The 7,424-nt window shown below is 60.2% G+C and overlaps 1 protein-coding gene across 1 annotated transcript in view; it reads left to right on the top strand.

The window, feature by feature from the left end:
* Positions 1 to 7,424, top strand: part of CELSR1 (cadherin EGF LAG seven-pass G-type receptor 1) — a 136,573-nt gene that overhangs the window by 71,365 nt on the left and 57,784 nt on the right. Inside the window, exons 4-5 of the mRNA XM_040637722.1 lie at positions 1,534 to 1,756; positions 6,926 to 7,039. Of these exons, the coding sequence (XP_040493656.1) occupies positions 1,534 to 1,756; positions 6,926 to 7,039 (337 nt within the window). The remainder of the gene's footprint in view (positions 1 to 1,533; positions 1,757 to 6,925; positions 7,040 to 7,424) is intronic.

The following is a 7,424-nucleotide window of genomic DNA, read 5'->3' as shown; positions in this document are numbered from 1 at the left end:
GTCTGCCCGGCCGGCTGAGACGAGGCTGGGGCCCAGTGACAGCCGCTGCCACGGGAAGGCTGCCGTCCGTCCGCGGGCGCCGGCCTCCTCCTGTGAGAAGTCTCGGCGTTCTGTGTGCGGTGCCCCGTCCTACCGGCCTCGCACTCACGCGAGGGGCCACGCGTCCCCGAGGGGAGATCGAGAACCGTGACCGCACGCCGATGGAGCATTTCTGTGTGGCCACAAATACACAAACAGAGGTAAACCTCACGCAAATGGACATCGCCGATGAAATGCACGCAGCTGCTGACCCTGCCGGACAGAAACGCGCATAGAGCAGCTCTGGGGCTGGTCGGAAATGGGACCTCTTGACGAGGGCGCACGCCTGGTGCCGGGGAGGGCACATACGTGCCGCCGCCTTTCACGGAGGGCAGACTTCATCCAAGTCTACACTGTGTCCCGTCTGCCTCGGCACCGGGAGGGCCTTGCTCAGGAGGCACGCTCGTCACACAGCACGGGCGTGTGCTGGACGGAGTTCGCAGCAGGAGAAGCTGCAGGGGCCCCGCAGGGCTCAGTCAGTGAGCGTCCGCCTTCGGCTCAGGTCATGATGGGATCGAGTCCCGCATGGGGCTCCCTGCTCAGCGGGGCGTCTGCTTCTCCCTCCCCCTGCTCTTGTGCACGCGCTCTCTCTCTCTTCTCAAATAAATAGATAAATACAATCTTAGAAAAGAAGCTATAAAGGGCTACGAGCACATGGGCAGCAGAGCTGATGGGTCCTCCCGTGGGTTCCCGTGCAGCCGGTAGCAGGGGGCGGAGGTCCGGGCGCCGACGGAAGGATCTTCAAGGCAAGCCCTGAGCAGAGGGGGCAGAGGCCGGCCAGCACCAGCCGGGCGTCCAGCTTCCCTGACTCGTTCCTGGGCGTGTGCAGGAGACCGCAGACGACTTTACTGTCCATGCCATGTTTTTGTACAGTGATTTTTTTTTTTTTTTGGACGTGTCATACTTATATTTTATTGATTGATTGATGTATTTATTTTTAAAGGATTTTACTTATTTATTTGAGAGCGAGCGAGAGGGAGAGGGAGACGCAAACTCCCCGCCGAGCAGGGAGCCCGATGTGGGGCACGGCTGGAGGCCTCCCGGGGGGGTGGCCCCGGGCGCAGGTGCTCCCGCGTGCTCCCCAGTCTCCCTCTGTTCTCACTACGCAGCCGCCGCCCCGGGCACGGGTGCGGGAGGGGATGCGAGCACCTGTCGGTCTCATCACTTCCAGGTGATTCTCTCCTAAGAGGGGTGTTCTCAGATGCACATGACTCTGCCCCCCAGAGTGTGGGGACCCCGGCAGGGCTGGGCCGGGGACCGGGCCCTCCACGGAGGAACCCCCAGGGGTGCTGCCACTCTGGACGACTGACGCGGTCCTGGGAAGGCCGGGTTCCTGCAGCGTCTACACTGCACTCGACCCTCAGCCTGGCCTTGCAGCACCTTCAGGCCGTGGCGCTGGCGGCTCGGGTTCCGGGGTTCAGGGTAACGTCTCCCCACCTCTTTCTTGTCCTCCAGGAGAGCACTGCGAGGTGAACACGCGCTCCGGCCGCTGCGCCAACGGGGTATGCAAGAACGGGGGCACCTGCGTGAACCTGCTCATTGGCGGCTTCCACTGCGTGTGCCCTCCCGGCGGGTTCGAGAGGCCCTACTGCGAGGTGACCACCAGGAGCTTCCCACCCCGGTCCTTCGTCACCTTCCGAGGCCTGAGGCAGCGTTTCCACTTCACCGTCTCCCTCACGTGAGTGTGGCCCCGCGCGTCCCCGCCAGAGCGCCGGTCGCTAGAGCATCGTGGGTCCCTGCCCCGCGTCTCTCCAGGTGCCCGCGGGGCCATGTCCTCTGGTCAGGGCTGGCTGGAGGACTGGCTAGCTGATCTGGGGGGCCCCTTGCTCAAAAAGTGGGGGGGCCTCCTGGCTCAAAAATGAAGACCTTCGGGACGACAGCAGCGGAGGATTGAGCCCGGCATCGGCCCCTTACGATGGCCTGGGTCACACACCGTGAGGCCAGCCCTTGCCCTTCGGGTCTTGCCCGCTTGTCAACACTTGGGTGGCTCTGACACCCCGTGGCCGGACGTGGAGGGCGCAGGGCCCTGCAGCCGCCTGGCAGCCCAGCTCCCACGTGTGATGGGGGTGCAGCTTATCGTGTGCTATGCTCGCGGTTTCTGCTTATGCTTCTCCAAGAGAATTGAGGTTTAGTTTAATTCTAAAAATTCTATCATTTCTACTTTAAAGATTTCTTAGTGGAGCGGAGTGCATTTTTTATTTGGTCTTTTGTGCCATCGTTTGGGGGCCCTTCGGGTGGTCTAGTGGGAATGCAGCTCCCTGTGTCCTGCAAGCAGGCACCCCAGAAGACGGCTGCCCTCTGAAGCCGGGCTTCTCTCTGCGGGTCCTGCCCCCTGAGCAGGTGAGGGGTGCCGTGCAGCCAACAGGCCTGGAGAGTGCAGGTGGGAGCTGTAGCCCAGAACAGTCGGGAGTGAGGGCTGATCCTCTCGGTAAGGGGCCGGGACGCACTGCCATCGGCTCAAGCCCGGTGGAGCCCGGAGTGTGGGCTGGGTGCCTCAAGGAAAGCGTGCTCCCTGGGAAATGCGGTGAGCACGCTGGGGCCGGGGCAGGACGGGCCCGGGGGCCGGAGCTGGGAGCCGGCTTGTGCCGTTGTGAGGGCCACACGGGACGTTCCCAGCGCTGAGCGCGGTGGCGGCCAGCGTGCTCTCGGTTTGCTCCCGTGCCTTCTGAGCGTCTGTCATGTGAGAGACTCTGGGTGACAGAGGTGAGTCCGGAGGATTTTAGACATGCCCCTAGGGCTCTTAAAATGGAGTGCGAGGGACTCTGGATGTCAGTGCTGGGGAAAGGCCCCGATCACGTGGCGATCCCAGGTGAAGCCGGCTCTGCAGGGCTGGGCTGTGGGACACGTGGCTCAGGCCCACTGAGCTCTCCGCGTGGGTGTCCCCGAGTGCCCCTCTGGCCCGAGAGGAAGCTCTATCTTCAGACCTGCTTGAGACACAGGGCCCACCTGGGCCTCTCCCCGCACCTCTCACTCTCAGTCACGTCCTGTGAGTCTCTTGTTCTCCTGTCCCCTGTCCAGTCACTTTTCCCTTCCCAGTCCCCAGCACCTTAGCCCTGTCCTCTCTCCCTGGTGACCTGGTGTGACAGCGCCGGGCTCATCCGCTGGGGCTGAGTCAGCCTGAGTCGTGCCGGGCCTGCCTGCTGCCCAGGGTAAAGCCCATACCTCCTTTTAGGGCACGGGTCCTCTGTGGCCTGACGTCTGGCACCCCCCGAGTCTGGCACCTTGTGCCCTGTGATGGGGCCGCCCTCGCCTGCTTGTGGCTCTCTGGACCTGCCCAGCCTCACCTGGGTGTTCCCACCTCCTGCTGGCCCGACCGACCCCGCTGCCTCCTCCGGGAGGACCCCTCCCCAGGCTGGACAGCACATGTGTTCCAGCACCAGCTGGACACTCTGGTGGCTGTCTGCTCATAGTTGCCCTCCACTCTGGCGTCCTTGCCTGTGGGTTCAGGCTGCCCTCGACCCTGGCTGCCCTGCCAGGGTCCTGATGTGGGCACTCGGTTGCTTATCTGTGGGGCTTGGATTGTCGGTGGGTTTTCTGCACTGAGGTCAGACCTTCGCTCTAAACTGGTCCTCCAAACAAGCTCATCGACTGGGCTGGCAAGTCAGGCGACTTCCTCATCCTGAATTTTGTCCTGGTTGTCAACTTTTTTATTGTGCTAAAGTCTCCAGAGTGGACGCATGCCCTCTGAAACCTTTAAGTCACGACCCGGGGTCCCTGGTCTCAAGCTCCCAGAGAGCTGTACCTGTCACCACCACGCTCAGGCCTGGGGCTCTGTCCGTGCCTGTCTGCTGCTGGCTTGAAGCTGCTTGGGGGCTTTTTGTCCTAAATCTTGACGGCCCAGGCGCCCAGATTTCAGCAGGCGGCCAGCCACTGCTTCCTGGCCTGTGACCCCAAGACGCCAGCTTTAATAGAATAGTAAGAGTGTCCTGGTCCATGGAGCCCAAGTGGGTGCTCGAGGCCCTGCCTCGGACCTGAGGGTGCCGCCCCTTTCCTGGGGCCCCTGCGGGGAGGCAGGACACGGGACTCCACTTGGTCCTCCAGGCCTGGACGGCAGGTTCCTTTGACTGTAGCAGCAGTTCTGAGGTTAGGGTTACTTGGAGGCCCATGGTTTTGAGGTTGTTGCTGTTTTATTTTGACCCGCAGTCGGTGACTCTGCCACGTTCTATATTTCAGCCGATAAGGGCCCCTGTCTGGGGCGTGCTGTGAGGGCTCGGGGGCACAGAGGACGTGCCTGGCTTTCTTGGTGCTTGGCGTTACCCACCTGTGCCCCAGGCTGCCGCAGGAACAACTGATGTCCGCCGTCAGCGTGGACAGCTCGGCTGGGACATGCGTGCCAGGCCCTGGAGCCTGGCTCTCTGCCTGCTCGGAACACCGGGTCTCTGCCCTCTGCCCACAAGGCCTGCACTCCTAAGGCCCACCCGTGGGCGCAGCCTCCAAACCTGGGGCTCTGCCGTGGGATTCCTCCTGGCCACCCTGTGCCCTGTGTGGCTTAATGTTTAAAACACTGTGCTTCTGTGGGCGTGTGCCCTCCCAATCAGAGGCGTGTTATGTCTTCTGGCAAACGTGTCCCGGACATGTGACGGTCGTTGGTTTTATGTGGTCTTGACATCTTTACAGCCTGGGCGTGGCTGGCAGCCCACAGTGACACGCTCTGCAGTGGCTGTGGGCAGTGCATAAGCTGCAGGAGGGGGTCCCTGTTGGAGGCTGACCTGAGAGGTGACCAGAAGGCCTGGTGCAGGAGGTGGGCAGGCCTGTGGCTGACCTGCCGGAAGCCGATAGGCGGTCTGCTGGCTCCAGACTCAGAGAGAAACTAGAAAATAAAGCGTTTAATTAAATGTGCGAGTAACATAATGGACGTCCGCTTGCTTGTCCGATTTAGTATTTTTAGATGGTTCCATTTGACGGCAGTATGTGGGCCGCTTCCCGTAGGCGTGGCCGTGGCGAGGACATCAGGGCCCGGCTAAATCAGTCCGTAGTTTTTTAGGGAATGACGTCAACAGCAAAAATCATAAAAAGTTCTCCCCAACCTTGGGCAGAAGAGCGGGTGCACTGTGGGGGCTGTGGTTGCTTTGGGGGGGGCCCGGTGCCTCCTGGGGGCGCACCGTGGGAAAGGGGAGCTGGGCTCCGGTGAGCAGCTTTTGTTTCAGGTGATTTCGACTCTCCTCTTTCTAGTTCCTGTTTGCCAAGCGCCTGGGTTCCCAGGCGGGCCCCACGTTCCCAGCTGCCTCTCCTCCTCCACCCCTGCCCCTGTTCTGTGTTCTTCGATTCTCCCCCGGCCCCTCGCCAAGGCTTGGTCACTGTTTCTCGTCTTTCCTCTTTCCCTTGTGCTGTCGGACCCTCCCCTTGGCCCTGGCTCCCGTTAGCGCTCCGTGTCCGGCAGTGGACCTCTGGGTGCCTGCCCGGGGCGGGGGCCACACAGGACCATTTGATACCAACACCCCATACAGCTCCCACCTTGGTCCAAAGAGAAAGACGCAGCAGTGCAACCTGCCGGGGAGAATTAGGTGCGTCCCAGCGAGTGTCTGTCGTAACCGTAACCTGTCCCCTTGTCCCACCTGTTGGCTCCATACCTGAAGCGTGTTTTTTCTGTGTAGCGTGTCACCGGTTCTTGCTGTGTTCTAAACAGAGGGGTTCGAGGTGTGGACGGGAACCGCTCATTTTGAGTAACTCCCAGGAAAGCCTGGGGTCACGTCCCTGCAGTTGGATCTGACAGACTGTTGCCGCGCGAAAACAAATAAACCAACCTCGAATCAAAGGGAATAATTTCCCCCATTCGGCCCACTCGGGAAACAGTCCCACGTTCATCCAGGAGACTTTCCAGGGTCTCTCTGTAAGTGGGGTGTCCGGAGGCGTGGCCGTGACTCAGGGATCCCTGGGTTTGGAGGAGCTGGCTTCCCTGGGGCCACGGAGCTGGGAGAAGGGTCTCTGAGGTCGTGTCTCTTGTTGAAGTAAGTTCTTAACTCCTCAGATGCGTGAAGCCTGACAGGTCTGCTCATTGTAGCAAATCTGCTTTCTCAGTCATGCTTTCATCTGCTCATTTACTCAGCCCATCGTTATTAAGCTCTTCTGTGGACCCTGTTTTGGGCTCCAGGATGCAGCAGTGATTGAGAGTCCGTCTCTCCCCTTAAGGATCATAGGTTCTTAAATAAATAAGCAGGATAATTTCGGAAATAGACTGAGTGATGTGATAGATTCGATGGGGGTGGGGGCAGTGTGTGGGTAAAACGAGTTCCGGAAAGTGCAGTTAGAGTGTCTCCTGAGAGAGCTGCAGAGCCAGGGAAGATTGTTCCTGGCAGCAGGAGCAGCGGGTGCAAAGGCCCTGGGGCAGGGAGGGGTGTGGTGTTTGGGAGGAGAGGACCTCGTGTCGCTGGAGTCTGATGGTAGAGAAAAGGGACAGAGGCCCAGAGGAAGTCATCAACACAGCCTCCCTGCGTGGGAGAGGTCCAAGTCCCTGTGTGAACGTGCGGGGGGTTCTGTTTCCAGGGGCAGAAGATGCACCACACGTGTTTCTGTTTGGACGTCTCTGATCCGTTCAGTGGCTTTTAGAACACCGTTCAGATGTCATCTTTTCCTGATCTACAGGCCATGGAAACCAGATTCCTCTGTGCAGTCTGGTTTGCTGTTTCCAGAAAAGAACATCGCTAAGCAGGTTTTATGGGCTGTCAGCTGCTGATGAGGAAAATGAGGGCCTGGGGACCAGAGTCTTCCCCGAGTGTGGCCCCACGCTCTCGGCTGCTGCTGGCTGGGCGTGTCGCGTCTGGGCAGGCTCCTGTTCCACACCCGCCGCCTGCAAACCTTCCGTGCGGGGGTCGTTCGCTCTGTGATGTGCCTCTGCTCGGCCCCACAGGTTTGCCACCCGGGAGCGGAACGCCCTGCTGCTGTATAACGGCCGCTTCAATGAGAAGCACGACTTCATCGCCCTGGAGATCGTGGGCGAGCAGGTGCAGCTCACCTTCTCAGCAGGTGCGCCCCCTCCCCCCCAAGGAAGGAGCAGCTCTCTGAACCCTTCCCGGGCACTTTGTCAGTGGAAGCCACCCCAGTCCTGGGCAGCCCCTCTAAGTGCTCACCCGCCAATCCCCTGATTCAACTAGGAATCTGTCCTGTTGGGGGGCGGGGGGGGTGGAAATCCAGAACGCAAAGGTGGTCACTGTGGCGTTCTTTATAACACCGAGAATACGGAAGACGCAGCTCAGATTTCCACACGGGGAGTCAATCATTGTACATCTGTCAATTAAAAATATTTTAAAAAGCCATTAACCACGTTATCCGCGCTGTCAGAAGAGAGCGTTTATGCAGACTGTCTTATTCGTGGCCCACTAATGTGTGTTCTCTCTCGACCCCCCCCC

This window comes from Ursus maritimus, unplaced genomic scaffold (genome assembly GCF_017311325.1).
Source record: "Ursus maritimus isolate PB19 unplaced genomic scaffold, ASM1731132v1 scaffold_21, whole genome shotgun sequence".
Classification (NCBI taxonomy): Eukaryota; Metazoa; Chordata; class Mammalia; order Carnivora; family Ursidae; genus Ursus; species Ursus maritimus.
The sequence above is the reverse complement of the archived record's forward strand: the minus strand, read 5'-3'. Positions and strand labels throughout refer to the sequence as shown.